This window comes from Anthonomus grandis, chromosome 7 (assembly GCF_022605725.1).
Source record: "Anthonomus grandis grandis chromosome 7, icAntGran1.3, whole genome shotgun sequence".
In the NCBI taxonomy this organism is placed as follows: domain Eukaryota; kingdom Metazoa; phylum Arthropoda; class Insecta; order Coleoptera; family Curculionidae; genus Anthonomus; species Anthonomus grandis.
Window position 1 is genome coordinate 5,759,279 of NC_065552.1, and position 19,049 is coordinate 5,778,327.

Sequence of the window (19,049 nt, forward strand, 5' to 3'; positions counted from 1 at the left end):
GGACTATATACGCGATCCTCGACATTCTCGATACGAACATATTACAAACAAGAGTCATTCTTAACTTTAACGGCTCAGCTATATATGAAAATATAAGAAAATATCTTTTTAATTGAAACTTATACAAAAAAAAGCATATTTCTAGGTAGTTTTAAAGAACCAAAAAGCTCTTGACCCAACATAAAACCAGAGTAAAAGAAGCTAAACTTAAAATTTTAATACAACTTTAAAATGCTTTATTAAATTTAATATTTATTAGATAATCTGCACGCAATCACAATTTTAAAGGTTTTGACTCATACTGATTGCTAAAAGACGCTTAAGGCAGTGCTAATTCCCTAACGACTAATACTATTTTCCACACATTTAACATCGTCAAAAACATGTCTTTTATCCATGACCAGAAAGTTATATATTTGTCACACACGGTTGGAAAGTACCACTTCCACCATCTTAACTCAGGATTTACAAATCCTTAAACGTCGTTCGTCACATCCTGCCCTGCCTCTTGTACAAATCCTCATCCGAATTATCCAAATCAACCCCGTCAACGTATCCGGAGTCATCATATCTGGACCGGTCCGGGGTCCTGGATATCCGGGACCCTCCAGTGGGCGATCTGGAAGTCAATCTCAAAACCGGATCGTCGTACCGCCTGGATACCAAAGTGAAATCGTGATGAGCATCCACGAGCTTTTGCAGTCTGGATACCAGCTCGTAATCGGGCATGGGCAGTACCACTCCGAGGATTTTCGCCACAGAGTGTTTAAAACTTTGAAGTTGAGACTCACGACGTTGCACTTCTGAGAGTTGGTCTTTTACTCTGGCCAATTCATCCCTGCAGAGGCTGTATTAGGTTTAAGATTCTTATTCAGAGAATGACTTACCTTAGCAGTTGTAAAGAATGTTCATTGATGTTCCTCTCTTGTTCGATCGTTTCACTGGTTTGTCTGATTTGCTCTTTAAGCATGGTTACTTTTCTGTTGTACTTAGTCCTGACTGCTTCTGAGTCAATAAGTCTTTTCTGAAGCTCTTCCACTTTTCTTCCACGTTCCAAGGCAGTTATCTAAAATATAACTGATATTCCAAAGCTCTAATAAAACTTCAGGCTTATGCTTACTTTATAGTCAGCAGCTTCAGCAAGCTGACTATTCAGCTCCCTAATCTGACTCTTGGCTTCGTTCAGTTGCAGTTGCAACCTGTCTACTTGTTTCACCAGTTTTTTCACTCTAGCATTAGCCTCATCCCTCTCATTCTGAAGCAGACATTTGGCCTTGGCGTTGTCTTCTTGTAATGATAGTTTCCTTCTAAGCAAATCCAGGTGGAGATCTTTCCGTTGCACTTGTTCGCGTAGAGTGCGCACTCTGCGTTGCAGTTGGTAGACCAGAGCAGTCTGCAAAAAATAGAAACATTTAGACTTTTAAAATGATTGAAAAGTTAGTGCATCTCAATGGATCTAATGTCAATACTGCTCTACCTACAGTGAATGAGAAGGAAGATAATGATCAGTGATGCAAGTTAAAACAGTTACTCTTACATCACGAAGCGGTAAGTCATGAAATGATCTTTCTCTTCTTAAACAAGTAAGTCTGGGCAGAGTCCCGTATCCACAACAAAGCAGCTTTGGAAAATAAAAAATTGGGTTTTAATCAATTTTAAGTGCTAGTGGCTTACCTTATCTACCAGCTTGTCACTCTCCAGTCGAGCAAGTTGTTCTGCCCTTAACAGCAATGATTCCGTGTGCAGTTCTACACCGATATCATGAGATATTTCATCCATATTAAGTGCTCTTGCCAGTCTTTCCAGGAAGTTCATAAACTGGAACGAAAATTGATAGAAGCATTACATTTACTGATGCAGGGATATACTTGCAGTGCACTTATCCCTCTTCAAGGCATCCCTCGACAGTTCACAACAATTAATATCAGAATCAGCCTTATGTAGCCTAGCCTCCAAGCAAGCCTTCTCGTCCTCCAACATACGGATTTTTGAGTTAGCTTGATCACATAATGAGATCTGCCTCGCCAACTGTTGAGACTCGTGGTTCAGCTTATCCCTCAGGCTCTCAATTTGCTAAAAAAAATTACTCTTAATAAAATGATTGTGATTTCATAGACAAGTGTTTACAGCAGATTTTTCCTTATTATCAGTGATAAGCTCATGGATTTTTTCTTTGATGGCGACCTCGATTGAGTCAACAAACCTGGTTGGAGTGCTCAATAAAATGGCCAAAGACTCGAGGGTGTGTTTGTGTTCGGATTGGAGCCTTTGGATTTTATCATCTCGTAGCTTAACATCATCTTAAAATTAAATTTTTGAACAATGGATGAATGTAAATTTGAACAAGCAGTTTACCTCTTAATTGACAGATCATAGCTTCTTGCTGAGCCACATTTCCAGTGCTAGTTTCCAAAGTTCTACTGCACAGACATAGTTTTTCTTTTAACTCGTTAAGCTCCCTTTGGGTCACTCTATGTTGCATTTCCAGAGACTCCTTTTCTTGCCTCAACCGGTCAATTTCCATGGCCTACAATCAAGTGTTAATCTCATGGCTTCATATTACTAAATTTAGATAACCTGGGCAGCAGACTGTCTTTGCAAGCTATCCTTATCAGCCATACATCTCTCAAGATTGTCTCTACACGTTCTAAGATCGATATCTACACTACTTAAGGTGTCACTGATGTTATGAGCTTTACTTCTGAGTCTAGAGGTTTCCTAAAAAGTTTTACATCCGGATTGTGTTGATCTAATGGAGATTTAATGATACCTGGACCAGTTCAGAAGCCTTATGCACCAAAGTCTCAGGAGAAACATTGGAACCGTCTACAATATCCGCCCCCAAGGCCACACATAACCTTCTAACAAAATCCTGAAACTGTTGCCTGGCAGCCTCTTTTTTCTGTTCCTCTGCATTCAGCTCAATCTCCAGATGTCTCACTTTAGCCTCAAGTTCCTTGGCTTTCTCTTCATTATACCTAAACACCTCTAACATAAATCTCACTTAAACCTTTGCAAAATGTCGTACCTGATCTCCCTCTGCGCTGTTTGCAAGGAAATCTCACTCCGACCCTGCGCGGCAAATAAGTTTCTCTCCCTCTCCTCCAGCTCGTGCACTCGCTTCTTCAACGAGCTGATGATGGCGTTTTGTCTGGCCGCTTGTTCTCGTAGCTGGTCAGCTTCGACCTGTAGCTCCAGGCAGCGCTGGTCCCTTCCGCGCAGCTGCGACCTCATCTCTTCGAGGTCTTGCGTGAGACGGTCACGTTTGTATTGGAGGGCGGCTAGTTCGCTCCGTAGGGAGGTTGTGAGGTCAACTTCTTGTGGGTCTTCCATCTGAAAATTAAGCATTTTTTAAGGTTAAAGTTTTGTTCTTTGGTTCTAAAACAAGCCAAAAAGGTTCGAGAAATGTGGAAACAAACTTATGAGGAGATGAACTAAGAGACGAGAGAGATGAATGATCTACGAAGAGGAAGACGAAGACGGAGACGGAGACGGAGACGGAGACGGAGACGGAGACGGAGACGGAGACGGAGACGGAGACGGAGACGGAGACGGAGATGGAAGACGAATCAAAACATTTAAATAAAAAAAACATAAAGTTGGAAAGAAACTGAACATAAAATAACGTACACATTAATTGATTTTTAAATTAGGGGAAAGAAAAGAAAAAAATGGCAAGAAGAAGATGAAAAAGAAGAACAATAAATGTCAAAAAGCAATAGAAGAACTAGTAAAAGCATAATGTTCACTGAAGAATTTATTTGCTAAGGTATATATATATATATATATATGTAAAGTATATGATATGGAAAATGAAAAGAGAGAAGCAAATGATAAGAAGAAGAAATAAAAAGTAACAAACGAGAAATTGCAAAATTTTTACTGATATATTTAGAAAAGAAAATTAAATTATTAATAAGAAAAGATTAAGTGCTAGGAGTAAAAATAACAAACAGTTTTAAAATGTCAAGTAGATAAGAAACAGAAGAATAATTAATAGAAGTCAAATTATAAAAAATAAAAGAACTTTAAAAAATAATAAATATGCGAAAAATTAAAAATAACTAAAAAGAAAATAGCAAAATGATGTAAGCGGGCCTATTACACGACGTCTCTGGAAAAGCGTGGAAGGTCCGCGAATCTTCCGGAATCATGGTCAGCCGAGTATATAAGGAGCTGCGTCGCAACTAGTAGGAAGTTTACATTCCAATTCATGTCAGTTCGGAATATTGATGCGATATTTAAATAAAACTTAAATAGTAGTAAATAAATACGGTGTAAATATATATTTCTGGCATTAATCGTGTTTAGTAGTGTTAGTGTGTAAATAAATCAATTCACTATTTTTGTGCATCGAGTATTTTAATTCACACCGAACGAACGGGTAAAAACATTACTACATTGGTGTCAGGTGTTTTCATATAGTGTTTTCGTTGTTGATACGTTTGTGGATCCTATCCTGCTGGATACAATTGCGACAAAGACAATCATAAGACCCGACGTAGTCTGGTCTGTAGCTACGGCAATCAAAATGAAGTCATCGAGCAAAAATCCACGGTGCAATAAACATTACGTTCACTAGAGGAAAAGCCACATTTAAATATCCTGTGATAGTGGCAGAGATTGAGGATAAGGTGATCATCAAGACGAACATAATGGATACCAGAGGATTCGAATTGACCTCTAAGCAGAAAGTCCTGAGGTTAGACGATAAGGAAGTTGTTTTGCATCGTAAGAGGGATTTTAACATTCGAGTCCTACTTCCAGAAGAAACTTTGACACCAGAGCGAAGCGAGATCAGTCTGAAGTTCTCAAAGACAAGCATGAGCTACGCAGCTTCTTGGGTTTATGCACTTATTACCGATACTTTGGGGGAGGATTTGCCACCATCACAAACCCATTGACCAAGCTAACAGAAGGAGAACGACAATTCCAATGGTCCCAGGGCTGTCACTCGAAGGAAAATATGTACTGGGCATCGACGCTAGCAATTACTACCTAAAGAACGTTTGTTTGTCGGCCAGGCCGGGTACCAGAGATGTTTCTTCGCTCCAGGAGAACCGAGGCAAGGTTGTTCTCATAAAACAGCTGAGAATAAACAGTCGAAATAGAGCAGATAAGAGTAAATCAAGTTAATTTACAATACAGCAATGACCCTTTACAACAGAGCTTGTATTCAGGAACTATTTTAGGGAACAAATTGGAGTGCTAGAGGCATTGGGTCTAAGCATCTGTATCGGAACCTAAACTAGCACAGGAACACCTAGCACTTACTTGCTACACCGCTGGCCCAGATCGCCTCCAAGGATGTCAAAGCGGTCGTCCTAGCGTACTGTGTTAATAGGAGTAATAATTGTTCCAAGTCTATTTCTTTTATACGACGTTACGCAACGACCCTCTGTGTTGTCCCAAATTCAGCTAAGTATGCCCTGGCACATTGTGTGGTTAAGAATTCATAAATGGCTGGAGAAATAGCTGAGGTTTCTTATAGAAAGTTCGGGAAAATTCAAGAACTACGTTGGTATAATCCCAGAGTCGGGCAAGCACTAAAGATAACCAATAAAGAAACACGTGGAAAGATCTTCTACATGGATACAAGGACGTTTTGGACGCTTTGTATTCTGTAAACAAGGAGTTGTTTGCCGAGGGTCTGCGATGCCTAGCAATTCGCAAACTAGCATGTGGACTCAATAACCTGGACTAGAGGATGATTCGTAGTATCTTAGAAGTGGCCTTTAGGTATACAGGTGTGTAAATTCTGGTGTGCTGTTATACATATATCCCAATATGATTTTCTAGAGAAAAGCTTAAATATTATTTTTATAAGTCCAGTTGCCAGAGTGGAACCTTCTGCCGGTATCGACATTCATTATCTTTGGAATCATTTCGAGATGAAATAAGCTTAGGGAGAGCATATAGTGTAACGATATTAGCAATGACGTGAATATCAGCTGTTCTTCGTCATTTCGGAATTTAACACGACTTTTCTAGAGATGCGTGAAAGGTCAGCGATTCTTCCGAAATCATGGTCAGTCTAGTATATAAGGAGCCGCGTCGCCGCTGAGAGGCAGTTTACAGTTGAGTGCAGTTGAATTCCGAATATTGGCGCGATATTTAAATCGGACATAAATAGTATTAAATAAATACGGTGTAAATAAATATTTATAGTAGTCGTAAGTGATCGGGATTAGTAGTATAAATCTGTAAATAAATCACTTGATTATTTTTGTGAATCGAATATTCTGATTTGCCTAACTGTTAAAATGCTACAATATGATTATGAAAAATGGGAGAAGAGATTAGAAATTAAAGCCAAAAAAAAAAATAAAATAGAGGAAATAATAAATAAGGAAAAAAACAAAGCATGCAGTCAGAACCAATAAAGCAAAGGCTAGAAATGCCAACATTTTTACTAAGAAATTTATTGTTAATACTGGTGTCTTGCACCTTGATTGATTTGTTGCTAGTACGTCACTGGTAGCATGGTGATGAGTACTGCGGGTTATATTATTGTTGATTGCGTGGTTTTGCAGGATGTTAAATGAGACACAACGTGATCGTTAATGCTAATTTTATTAATTTCACCAAGAGTATTTATAGTAAATACAATAGTCGATTCATCACTTTTAATTTACAATAGGTGACTTGGTTTTAGTAATAAATGTAGGTCAGGCGTAATAATGCAATAATGCTGACTGGAAGGTTCATTGATATTAATTTAGGTATTTTATATACTATGCGAAACAATATGTACAATATAAGATTTGAATAAAATTAAAACTAATGGCGGTTAGACATTCTGCCCTCTCTCAATGGTAGATCTTAGAGAGCTCAGCTCCACTGCTTTGTCTTCGTCCTCAGATTGTTCCTCGCTGGTTTTATTCTGTGGTCGTTTCTTGAACATGTAAGCTCGACCATGTGGCCTTATACATTTAAATAGGCACCAGCCACTGATTGCTAGTCCGATTATGAAGATAGTGTTAGTAGCCCTGATGGTTCCAGAATGCTGTCTTGTAGTGCCCCGGGTGATAAGCCTATGACTGGTTCTAAAGATAGGTCAGGAATGCCATTATCGCTACCAATAGTGTGGTTAATGAGTATTAATACTGCCTTGGAGTAGCTAGCACCGAGATGCTAGATCGTCTTGTTTGAGTTAAAGTGACCTGCTTTGTTTTAATCATGCAGTCGTCTGATAATTTGATGATGCCTGCTGACTGGATCACGATGTCCTCACGCATGCCATCACAGATAATTGCTACATTTGCGGAGTTGTTTGTTATGGACAACCAAGTATTTGGATTGTTCAACTGCTTTCATATAGTGGTTTTGCTACGACATGCTTTATGGATTTGCACTGTATCTCCTGTGGTCGTTGAAATATCTCATCTATAACACAGTTGGGGTTTGTTTCAAGATTCCGAACTGCAGTTGGGGAACAGATAAAATGGTGTCGATGTGACCTAATGCATCTTTCCAGCTCCTCTCTTGTAACATAGAAGAACTCCTACGTGTTATAATCAACAGCTATGTCTGCGTCGGTCGTGTCGATGCTCCAGTATGTATGATTTCCTACTACTAAGGGTATGGCTGTTGAGTGTATAAGTTGGAAGTTAGAGACATCGTTTATTGAAAAATACCCAGCGATGCAAATATGAGTAACGTTTTGTGTCACAGTGGTCTGCAGTAGTGGCGACAAGGATGTTTCCAAGTTGTTTGGTAACTTATTGTTGGTGTCTGTTATTATCTTCTTTATATATGTTGAAGACAGTATGTGAAACAATGTGCCTTTGTTAAACTGAATATCCAACATCTTTGTATAATGGTCATTGGTCATTAATTTCTGTAAGGTAGTTTGTGGCTATGTGTATGCTTATGGAGTTCGTGTTGGTTTTTGCAATTCGATGGCTTGCAGTCCTTTAGAAAGTTTAGTCTGAAATCGCTGTAACTGGTTTGCTATACGTTCCTCTGTAGCGTTAAATGTAGATAATGCCTTGACCATAAATTTTGTTTGACACTTTGTGGCCTTCATAATCATTTCTTATTTAGAGACTTAATATCGTGATAGACTTCATCGTTTACCCCAAACACTGATGTTAAGAAATTGCCCAACAGTCCTCGCTTTGCCCTGGTTAAAGTATGCGTGTTAGTTATCCAATTTAGGTGATTTTGCTGTTCTGCTAAGTGATGACCAAAAATTTCACAATGGGTGTCTTCCGTCAATTTTCTAGTTTCGTTGCACTGCCTCTCAAAGTCATCAACTACTTCATTAGATTTATTCATATCACGACGTATCATTTCTTGGCTGTACCAAGATTCGATTTTTAATCGACCTCTATCAATTTGGACTGATCCGAGATGTTCTACATAAATCCCTTCCTTTGGTTTGTGGATAGTGTAGTTTGATTGACATGGTATGATTGTCGAACATAAACATAGCATCGTAATTAAGAGAAGCGATGTCAATGACAATCCTTGATATCTAGCCGGTTGGTTTCGGTTTCCTTTTCAATGTTTCGTGCTGTGGTGAATCATCTTCCAGAGGTAGAGGAATCAATCCATGAATCGGACGCTTTGTTGTAGACATGTCGGCTTTGCGAATTGATACTACCCGTACCGCGCCATCTTTTCCTGGATGAACCTCACTGATGCGAGCTAAAGGCCATCGGCTTAATATTATTGTCCTTTATTAACACTAAGGTGCCTGGTTTAAGGTTGACCTGTGGTGAAGCCCATTTGTACTGTTGCTGAAGTCGACTTAAATATTCTATGGACCAGTTGTTCCAGAAGTCTTTCTTAATTTTTTGAATCAGTCTCCATCTTTATGATAAGTTGGAGTTGATGTTGATGGTAATCGGATCTGGAGGGGAAACTAGTTCCTTCCCGACCAGATAATGGCCTGGAGTTAGGACAAATTGGTCCTCAATATTTTCTGTTAAAGGCCATAGTGGTCTTGAGTTTAGGCATGACTCGATCTGACATGTTAATGTTGTAAGTTCTTCGAAAGTGAGAGTGGTTTCGCCAATTACTCTTCGTAGATGATATTTCATCGACTTTATCCCTGCTTGAGACGCAGGGGGTATAAAATGCCACTCAGTACCAGCATTTGTAATAGAGTCTTGTACTTTTGTACATTGGGTTATGTCCATAACTTTTTTCTCGATAATGTTAGCAGCTCCAACGAAATTTGTATTATCAGTAGTGATACGTGAGCACTGACCTCTTCTTGATGTGAATCGGCGATATGCAGCTAGAAAAGCGTCGGTTGTCATGTCACTTGCAACTTCCAAGTGGATGGCCTTTGTAGCAAGGCAGATGAATACAGCAATGTATCCTTTGTAACACTTATGGCCTCTTCCTTTTATAGTCCTCACTTGAACTGGCCCTGCATAATCTACTCCGGTGTGGGTGAATGGAGCATTAGGCACTACCCTTGCAGCTGGTAATTGACCCATTTGTTGCTCTGCTGTTTTTGGTGAATAAAATGTGAATGTGAAATAAAATGTGAATAATTGTTCGTGGTGAATAAATAAATTTAGTAAAAATTAAAAAACAAGGAAAAAATAATGAATATAGATTAAATATTAATGAAAAAGGAATAAATATGTTTTAAAATATATGACAAAAATAAAGGGAGCAAAGATAATTTATTATTAGATTTGTAGTAGAAAGAGTAAAAGAAAAAATTGATTTAATTTAGAACAGAGATAAAAAATAAGCAGCAAAAAAAAATTTTTTTCTCTTTATTATTTTTTTTGCGAACTTTTTCCTTTCTGCTACTTCATTTTTTCACTTAGTAGTTTTTTTTTAATCTTGATTTTGTATTGCAAAATTTATTATTTTGGTAGTGGATGAACTAGCTTGATACATATATTAGGACAAGAAATGTTAAAAAATAGGCATTAGTTTAAATTAGATGACAACGGAAGCATAATTAAAAAAATAGTATAAAAAAGAAGTACTTTGTTTTATAAAAGAATTATTATCAAGAAGTAATATAAATAATGTTTATAGTAAAAGCAGGAATAACATTAAAAGGGCAAAAACAGTGTTTTTCTTTCTAATTTACTTTTTTTTTTTACTTAAATGCAAGTAAAATTTACAAGAAAAAAACACACAAATTCAATTACTTACCCATCAACTGACAGCAGCTCATGATACAAAACGTCATTAAAGTGGAAGTACAAGCGAGAATTTACAAACCTCTAGTCGCGTGTGTTTCTGGTATAAACATGCAAATTTAAACCCTCTAATCAATACTTTAACAGTTTTAAAACTCTGTTGCTCTCATTGATCATACGGATAATTTGCATGTCTACGTTACGAGTATATAGAGGTTTATTATATACTGTTGGTATATAAGGATAAATTTATATAGAATTAACTTTGGCCGCAGATAACTGAAGACTAAGAAACACTGTGACAATATTTAGGGAAGAATCAATACAGTATTTGATCGGTGTACATTGTACCATGGCACCAATGAAAATCTGGAATAGGTTTTTCTGTGATTTTTGTTTATCAGGGATTTGTATCTTATAAGTAGTGTGTGACCCACATTTTTCAATATGTTTAAGGAAATTCATTTTTTTCATTTTTTTTTATGGATTACGTTAATTGTTTTTATTTGAAGTAAGAAGAATTCAAAAAGTTCAAACTATACTTATTTTTGACGGCGATATTTAAGAAATTGGTAAAGAAAATAAAGATGATTAACAGGCAGAAAGAAAAGACCCACATTCAGAAGAATTAAAGGATTAAATAAATGAAAGCCGAGAAAATAACCAGGAATTAATGCTGAAAGGAGGTTCAAGAGTCTCACTCAGAAAAAACATCACTAATGGACAAGTGAAAATTGCATTATGTGTTTTTGCTTAAACGACGAAAGATAAAAAAACTAGCTAATAATAAAGAGGCGAAGCAAAAATAAAGCGACGATTTTACTTTTACATAATTTAATATTTAATCTTAGATTAAGTTTTATTTAATAGGTTAGATAGTGTTTAAGGTTTTATTTATACTAGAATTATTTTACTAGTGTCTTTGTAATTGTCTAGTCTTACCGCTTTTTTGTATTATTTAGTCTACTTTGCTATTACTTATCCACTTTTTTTTTTGTTTGTAGTACCTTTTGCTGAATAAAGATTATGATTAATTGATTGAAATCATTGATAGTAGAAAGAAAGAAAGTTTAATAGAAAGAGAAGAAAAAAGTATATATAATAAAGGCCCAATGACGACTAGAAAAAGCAGCAAAATAAGAGGAAAACTTAATGAATAATCAAGAATTAATGCTAATAAAAAGATCTAAAATATAAACTAGATAGACTAGAAAAAGGTCGATCATATTGAGATGCTAATTGAAAGGCAAAAAAGAAGATAAGAGAAGAAATACGAGAAGAAAAAGAGAGATGAAGGAAGAAGAGTAATGTTGATGAAACAATTTAGAAAGAACTAAATAATGGCCATACATTCTTGGCATGGGAGTCATTTAACTAAAAAATTATTGCAATTTAAAAATAAATAAAAAAAGGTGTATAAAAATAGTCTGAATAAACGGCTAACAAAGACAGCGATACTAATGGAAAAATATGTAGTACATGATTTTGATTTTAAAAAAATACATAGAAAGAGATGAAAGGGAAAGAAAATATCAAAGAAAAAAAATAATGAAGAAGATTGAATTAAGTAGAGAAGGAACATAAAAAAATGATAATTCTAAAAACCTTTATGCTTAATAAGTTTATTTTTATTTTCCGTTATGTGGGTTATTATTATTATTATTATTATTATTATTATTATTATTATTATTATTAATGTTAATATTATAATTATATTTAGGTTATGAAAAATAATTCAAGAAATAAATAAACAAGTGAAAAGGATGAAAATAGTCATTATTAACTCATGTTAAAAATAAGCATGATGAAGATAATTAAACCAGTTAAAATATATCTAGTTTAATATATCAAAAAAAAATTATTAACTATCACGCTTATGATATAAATGATAAAATAAAAAAGGATTCCTAAAAACAAGAAAAAGAAAAAGAAGGAAAGGATATTTAAAGAGAAGAGCAATTGAAAATAATAAAATTTTGTCTGTAAGATGTTTACGAAATATTTGAAAAAAGGACGATATAGAGCTGAGGTAGAGACTGAGGTAGTAAAAAATTCGAAAGAAGCTAAACAAAAAGAAGATAAGAAAAAAATTAAAGAAAGACATTTGAGGAGGAGAAAAAATAAGTATCAAAAGAAAAAATAAAAATAGTTTGGAAAAATCCGATTTTTAATAAAAAAGTAAAAATAATAAAAATTAATGCTGACAGCAAAGGGGGTAGAGATATACTAACACAAACAATTGTAGAGGGGAAAAAAGAAGACAGAAACATGATGATAAAAAGAAGGAATAAAAAAAACGATGATTCACAAATCTGTGAGTTATTATCTGTTAGTAGATAAATCATGTGATTATGTGGTAAAATAATTAAATAAAATATGTAAAAGAAAAGGACGAAAATGGTCAATAACTAGTGTTAAAAATAAGTACAGCAAATGTAATTGAAGCGACTAAAATATATTTAATTTAAAGGAAAAATACGCTAATTAACGAGAAAAAAAGAAAATATTATTTACGAAGTGAAAAATTAAAAAGCATAAGGAAAAGTGACGGAATAATGCAGACAAAGAACAAAAATAAAAAATAATCGATGATGAAACTGATGATAAAATAAATTTTGATGTTTTATTAGTTTAATAAGATCAATGTTTCAACTAAACGCTTTAATATATATTTTTTTTGGTTTTTAGCTTTACTTCTTTAAGAATGGTCTCTTAAGCCAAAATATCGACAATAAAACGTTTGAAATATAAAAAAATACATTCTAAAATTTACATAATATATTAAATAGTTAATAAAACATGAAATACAGTTCAAGTTAAAAAAAATACAAATAATAAAACCAGTGGATCATGTAGCTTGATTAATATAAATGATGTATTATATAAAATTTCATTACATAAAAACAATTTAAAAAATATTAAAAAATGCGAAAAAAAAATAAAATTAATTTACCTTCACTACTGTCTCCGGCTTACACAAAATATCAAAAATCTCCCAATCTTCTTCGGTATTTCCCGAAGTGACAGACTCAGCTGCTGGTTGATTTTCCATTGTAAAACATTATTATTACACTATTAATTTCCTTAAATTTCCACTCTCTAAAAACCTTTAAATAACTCCCTTAAATTTAATTTTTAAACTCTCTGCTACTTTAATTTTTAAACTGCTAACCCGCGTTATTTACCAAGAAAAAAAACACCCTTAAGGCCATACCATAGTCACGCCAAAACGGTTGAATCGATATTACCAAGGAAGTTTATGGAAAGTGCATGGGGTATATCCAATCCAGGTTTTATTAAGGAAAGGGGGGTTGAATAAGGGCAAATGAAAAGGCTTTACTAAATCATAATGAGTTTAACAATAAAGGAATAATTTATTTGTTTTTTTTTTCTGGGAGCATATTGGAGGGTCCAAACATTAAGCCAGGAAATTAAAATAAAATACAAGTTTTAATTTTTTTTTCAAAAAAATTTAATAAAAATGTAAAAAATTTATACACAAAATGTATGAAGGTTTTTATTTATTTATCAACAGAATTTATTTACATTGTAGTTATAAAAATAAATTAAATTTCGTCCAAGTTTAATAAGCTCTGGTCTCATTTTTACTTTATTCCTATACTTATCATGAGACGGTGTTGGCATATTACTTATATCATGTGTAATATTAATCGCGTTCTTTACTTTTTCTGGTTTAGTTATGAGATCTTTAGGCTCTTTTTCTATCTTGTCATTTTTTGTTTTTTCTCTCTTTCAACACGATCTTCCGTTTCTCTATGAATGTTTTCTTCTTCCATTTAATTATTTTCATGATTCACACCTTCAACCATATTGTTTGGATTGTCTGAATTTACGATTGTAAGGAAGGCTTGGTTTGCTACATTACTAGAAACAAAATCGTCGTTGCTAAACGCTAGTCTTTTAAATGGCCAAGTCTAAAGCTTTTTCAAGCTACTTGCAATATTTGTAAAAACTCTTGCATATGCTTAATGTGTCAATTCAAACATATTTTTTATTGTGATTCTGAGAGTAGTAACGGGTGCTTTTAGGAAAATGGTCCCAATCTCTTTGCAAAATTTTAAGGTTTGAAGACTAACATGGGATTCGTGATTATCAACCGTGATCTCGAGGAAGTAGCGAGTATGCTTTGCTATAGATATGTTGTAGTACCGAGGGAAATAACTCTGCAGTAATCCAACTGGATTTATTTCTTAATGCCAGGCTAGAAAGTCTCCTTGAGAATACATAAATAGGAGGCAGGCTTTGTTCAGAAACACTTACGATTCCCAAAAATGTTACCAATGTGTTACTTTCAATTGACATAGCTTGAGATACTTATTTTTGCCTTTGAGGAAGACCATTTTTACCTGCTTAATGATATAACCGGAATTATCAGGTCTGATCAAAATTGTAAATTCTTTCTGGATAAAAACTTGGTCAATCTTATTTTCATTAAAAGCAATATTTCTGATTAAGCGGGTACTTTGTTTGGTTTCCCTAAAAAAAGCATTGGATGGCGTTTCATGAATCCTTGTCGTCATCCATCTTCTCTTTTTTTCCACTTATCATAACCCAATTTTTAGATAAGTGCATGAGTTAGTCCGTAGTTAAGGTGAGAATCACTAAGCACCTCTCGATACATGCTTCCAACTAAGATTCTTCCTTCACGTAAATATCTGTCTATCTGTCCATTCTATTTACGCTTTAGCATATTGACACGTTTTTCCCGTTCGTTGAAAATTTAATACTTAATAGGTGTAAATTATATACTTGATTGCACAAAAATAGTTTAATTTATTTAAACATTTATACTAGTGAAGACGATTACTTACGACTACTAAAAATATTTATTTTTACTGTATTTATTTACAATTATTAACGTTTCATTTTAAATCTCGCGCCAATATTGCGAACTTTACTTCACTGAAGTGACAACTGACTCCCAGCGGTGACGCGGCGCCTTCTATAGTCAGCTAATTAAGGAGTCACCCTAATAGCATTCCTTAAACACCATTAGTACTTCTTATCATTAGAAAAGAATCCTTCGCCAATCACGTCTCAGGGACAGTCCACTAATAACCTTCTCACCAATCAAAGGGCAAGGTTGATTGGATTAACTTTCTAGAATTAGTTACATATAAATATAGGTTTTTGTATTAGATAAGTCAGTGTTAATATAACGTTCTTTTATTAAAGCAGTCGTATCGCTTTTCCGGAATCAAAAACTTAATTATTAGCTGACCATAATTCCGGAAGATTCGCTGACGTTCGAGACGTCGTTCGGTGTGCCACTTGTGTCATTGTGTAATTTTTACGCAGTGTGATGTTTAGGACTTCAGGAAACGCTTTAGGTACGGTTTAAAGGTTTAATAACTAAGACTAAACGGTATAAAAGACATATGCAACTATGCATGCCGCGGCACATATTGCTCTAATTGTTTGGAGTTCTAAGTATTTGGAGCCTCCAAGAGACTCCACATTAGAAGTACCACAACGTTGGCGAAAATCATTATCGATATCAGTATATTTAATATTATTTTGTCTAAGCATTGACCTCACTTGTTTAAGATTAACATGATGACATCTTATTATGGCAATCTATACCATTCTCCACAATATTTGCGTACTCCACATAAGGACTTTTAAATAGCTTACCCTGCCTTCTCACTATAGCTCTTACTAATCCATCCTTGTCTACAATTTCACATTTGTCTTTGTCTAAATTCATCACCAGGTTCCTGTCCAAAACTGAGAACAAGTTTAATTTTAATTCAGGGACATACAACACTTAACTCAGTTCGGTGTTAATCCACTTTATTCCATTCTATTCCAACTTAAAATTTAATTTTACCAACACCTTTAACTTCCAAGCATGAGCCATCTCCTATTTTTACTCTTCTAGTTCCAGTTGTTACTTTTATAGATTGGAACTGGTCTGGATCATAACACATGTGGTCCTTTGCCCCGCTATCCAAACACTAATCTGAAGAGTCAAATTTGGCACCTTCTAACAATAATAGAACCAAAGGAGAACAACACAAAGTCTCGGTCTGAAAAAAATATTTTATTGTTAGAGTGGTGACACGTGTTTCGCTCCTAAGAGCATCATCAGACCTAAAAATAATGTAAACAAAACCAAATAAAATTACAAAAAGACCTTAAAGTAAAACGAAAAGGTATACCTCAAGAAGGTTAAAAACACGCCCGACTGAGTCAAATATACAGTCACACACACTGAACGGTAAAATATAAGTTTAAAAAACTGACGTCACAAATATATAAAAAACAATAACATAGAACTTGAATACAAGAAAATAATAAAAAAGGTAAAAAGGAACTATCGAGATTTGAACCTACAACCTTACAGCAAGACTGTGTTGTAAGACGTTTGCTGCGTTGACCGCTAGGCCACACCGTTCATGCGATAGCTTGAAAAGAAAGGAGGGGACTACAAGATGTTATTAAAAATGAGTCCCGGATCAAAACTGAACACGTCGTTAACGCAAGTCAAAACTGGACTCTCCTTCGCTCTTGTAATCTTTAGCTTCTCTAGAAGATCCAGCTTTTTGCCCTTGATGATTGATTGGCAAACACTGACTTGGTCTCGACAGTATCGGTGGCTTTAAACTTGTTCACCAGACCTAGATGTTCTTGTAGCCTTGTTGAAATTTTCCTCCCGGACTGTCCCAGTTTGACTGTCCAGTCGGGCGTGTTTTTAACCTTCTTGAGGTATACTTTTTCGTTTTACTTTAAGGTCTATTTGTAATTTTATTTTATTTGGTTTTGTTTACATTATTTTTAGGTCGTTACTCTTAGGAGCGAAACACGTGTCACCACTCTAACAATAAAAGAATTTTTTGAGACCGAGACTTTGTGTTGTTCTCCTTTGATTTATTTATATCAGGGTCTCTTTGAGAATATGGAGGACTTCTTTCAATAATAGAACCTCTGGTATATTCATTGCAAATTTTCAGAATCTCTCTTTCCTTGTTCATTTCTCTTTTTAATCCAGATATAAGATGCCTCTGTTTATTACAATAATGACACTTTGGCTATACGCTTTTTGACATCATCTCGAAACCTGTAAAGAGGACAATTTTTCTTAACATGACCCATTTCTTTTTGCAAAGAAAGCACTTAATATCTCTTTGACCCGAGTTTTGGCTCTTAATTGAGCCTTTTTGCGTTTTTTAACTCTGGAATTGGAACTGTTTGTGGATTTGTATGCTAATATAAGATGCTTTAAATTTTCTAGCACAAGACATTACAACCTTTGTAATAACCATTTTCTCACTTAACTATTCACCTAAAGGCTTCGATTGACTCTCAATGTTTTTTAACTGAGATATAAAGTCAGCTACTCTACAATTTTTGTACTTTAGACCAATGGCGGCTCGTGGGTCAATCTTCAGGGGGGGTCATTTTGGTTCGAAAACTTATAGTTTACTCTAATAAAAAAAAACAAATCAAGCTATTGATTTTTTAAAGTATTTGAAAGATCTTTTACCATTTATATTTTAGATAAAAAAATACAGACTTGGATAAAACTCAATAATATTTACCGAGATTTTTGGAATGCTTTTGACAAGCGTTTTCTCGATGCTCAACAAGACAAGGCACTAATTCTAGATTGTCTTATCGTATTACGCAGGAATGTTTTTACTCTTTTTAAAGTAGAAAAACATCTCATCAAAAACAGTGATAGCGAGGAAGACGCTATGATAGATGTAAATGATGGAGAGGGAGAAGAAGAAATTAACAACCTAAGCACGACTCAATCAGCACATGTGGAAGAGATCGAAGAAGAAAAAACGCAAGAAACAATCACTGAAAATGGAGGTAAGGCGAAACGAAATCTGCACTACATAGGAAAAGACGGGACAAAATGGGCTAAGGTATGCTACCCTAGAAATGTAAGGACTCGTAGTGAAAATATTATAACACATTTACCAGGTGTTAAAGCTAATGGCAAAAATGCAAAAACACCTTTAGAATGCTTTGAGTTATTCATGGATAATGGAATGATTAATGATATTGTCAAGTGGACTAATAAAAAACTTGCAGAAAAGTCAATGAAAATCATCAATACGTTGTAAAAGAGACCGGTTTGAATGAAATAAAGGCTGTAATTGTTTTTAGTCTTTTGTTTTTAGCAGAGAAATATAAATCGGCAAGATTAAATTTAGATGATCTCTTTTGTTCGGATGGTTCTGGAATAGAAAAATTTCGTAAGACCATGTCATTACAAAGAGTCACTATACTTCTTTCTTGTTTGAGATTTGATAATATTGAGAATAGAAATGAATGTAAAGCAACTGATGAATTAGCCGCTATTCGGGCAGTCTTTGAGCGCTTTATACAAAACAGTCAAAACAATTACACCCCAAGCGAGTATCTAACTATAGATGAAAAGCTAGAAGCATTTAGGGGACGCTGTGCATTTCGGCAATATATGCCTAACAAGCCGGCAAGATACGGCATTAAAATTTTCGCTTTGGTTAATGCAAGAACTTACTATGTTTTGAATATGGAAGTATATGTAGGTGCGCAACCTGAAGGACCCTATACTGTTAGTAATAAACCATTTGATGTCGTAAATAGACTTGTCGCACCAATTTCAGGCTCAGGGAGAAACGTCACATTTGACAATTGGTTTACCAGCTTTGAAATATTTCTGCACTTGTTAAAGGAACATAAGCTTACGGCCGTTGGTACAGTCAGAAAAAATAAAAGACAGTTGCCTCCAACTTTTCTGGTCTCTAAGGGTCGTGACATTTTTTCTAGTAAATTCGGCTTTCAAAAAGATGTTACGCTCACGTCCTACATACCAAACAAACAAAAAATTGTTTTAGTTATGTCCACTTTACATCACACTCCCGATATTGATGCGTCAACCGCAGAAAAGAAAAAGCCTGAAATTATAACTTTTTA

The 19,049-nt window shown here is 34.8% G+C and overlaps 1 protein-coding gene across 1 annotated transcript; it reads right to left on the reverse strand.

Moving 5' to 3' along the window:
• Window positions 1-275: 275 nt before the first annotated feature.
• LOC126738503 (coiled-coil domain-containing protein 170) lies at window positions 276-13,226 on the reverse strand. Its single transcript, XM_050443873.1, has 12 exons — window positions 13,072-13,226; window positions 3,029-3,333; window positions 2,771-2,978; window positions 2,578-2,718; window positions 2,356-2,527; window positions 2,128-2,300; window positions 1,873-2,073; window positions 1,675-1,818; window positions 1,538-1,621; window positions 1,121-1,393; window positions 888-1,066; window positions 276-838 (listed from the first exon to the last, which is right to left on the reverse strand). The coding sequence occupies exons 1-12, from the start codon at window positions 13,168-13,170 to the stop codon at window positions 490-492; spliced, it is 2,328 nt and encodes a 775-aa protein (XP_050299830.1). The 5' UTR covers window positions 13,171-13,226; the 3' UTR covers window positions 276-489.
• Window positions 13,227-19,049: the final 5,823 nt, after the last annotated feature.